At 26.2% G+C, this 1,349-nt stretch overlaps 1 protein-coding gene across 1 annotated transcript; it reads right to left on the bottom strand.

Moving 5' to 3' along the window:
- Nucleotides 1-306: 306 nt before the first annotated feature.
- On the bottom strand, nt 307-1,076 carry LOC105457827 (the record flags this gene model as incomplete). The annotated part of the gene is made up of 2 exons (XM_011702717.1): nt 953-1,076; nt 307-860 (listed from the first exon to the last, which is right to left on the bottom strand). Coding segments are annotated over exons 1-2 (678 nt in total), but the record flags the coding sequence as incomplete, so codon positions are not given.
- Nucleotides 1,077-1,349: the final 273 nt, after the last annotated feature.

Below are 1,349 nucleotides of genomic sequence, written 5' to 3'. Positions count from 1 at the left end.
TTGTAATAACCGATAGATTCCACGTATGAAACATATACTTATTATATAATTAATATGTTAATAACACAAATAATATTAAAATATAAAAAATATATCCAAGTAACAAGATGACGCCAAATGACGTTTCAATAACGTCTTATTGACGTTGGAGACATTATAATTAAGACGTCTTTTGACGTTATTAAGACATCACCTTGCACATGAGTATACATCAATAAAAATATTGAACAAATTGAATAAAAAGGAAAGAAACAAGACAGTACAAAAATCACGAAACATCACAACAAAAAAATGTTAAAAAAATACCTTTGGTTCACGTTTCAGATTTTTTTCAATTATGTCAAAAAATATTTTTTGAGACTTTGTTAAGTCTGCAGTGATAATGCTCCATTTATTACCACGATATAAATTCTTCTTTTGTTTTAGTATGTCAATGATTTTCTTCTTTTTATAAATACATTTCTTTAATCTTCTTGTCTTTATTTGTGATTGTAATACTTTCTGTTCTTGTTGGCTTTTTTGTTCTTTGACTTCTTTGTCCTTAGATTTCTCTATCGATATAAAATTAGAATAGCGCTCTACATTTTCCACTGCTTCATTATTGACGCTGCTGGTACTGGCACTGATGTATGGCATAATGCTATTATTAGTACTATCCAAATTGATGTCTGAATTAATGTTATTATTAGTATAACTGTCCAAATTGATGTTTGTATTAATATCTTCTATGTCATTACTTAGATGCATAGATGGAATAGCATCATTTTTTAATATGCGTCTTTTTGTGTGAGCAAAAATCATATGCTCTGGAAAATGTAGAGTACAGATTCGTAATTCTTTCAATACTTTTTCCGATGCATCTGTAAAAAAAATTATATAGACATTAAATATCATATACGCACAAACAAGTATATGCTTATTTACAAAAGTATACATTATTTTTACACATTACCTATCAAATCAGTTCTTCCAATTGTTCTAAGCCATTGTTTTGCTTTATGATCATCTCGTGGAAGTCGATGTACAGGTATATCCTTTTTTGAGATGCATTTGGGCACACAGCATCTACGTACCATCTTGATACTATAAAATACTAATAATAAAACTATTTAGATACTAAATATTTATATAAATTTTATTATAAATACAATGACTTAAAAATTTTTATTTAGCAAAAATATATATTTAGTAAAACATATTTACTAAAAAAACTAATATTTTACTTGTTAATATTATAAATAGATAATGTAACAATGGATAATATATGTATATATATAAATAAATAATATTATAATAGCTTCGACTAGCCTGGACTAACCTTTCAAGCACTTCATATCACTTTATATGCA

This window comes from Wasmannia auropunctata, unplaced genomic scaffold, assembly GCF_000956235.1.
Source record: "Wasmannia auropunctata unplaced genomic scaffold, wasmannia.A_1.0 LD335014.1, whole genome shotgun sequence".
Classification (NCBI taxonomy): domain Eukaryota; kingdom Metazoa; phylum Arthropoda; class Insecta; order Hymenoptera; family Formicidae; genus Wasmannia; species Wasmannia auropunctata.
The sequence above is the reverse complement of the archived record's forward strand: the minus strand, read 5'-3'. Positions and strand labels throughout refer to the sequence as shown.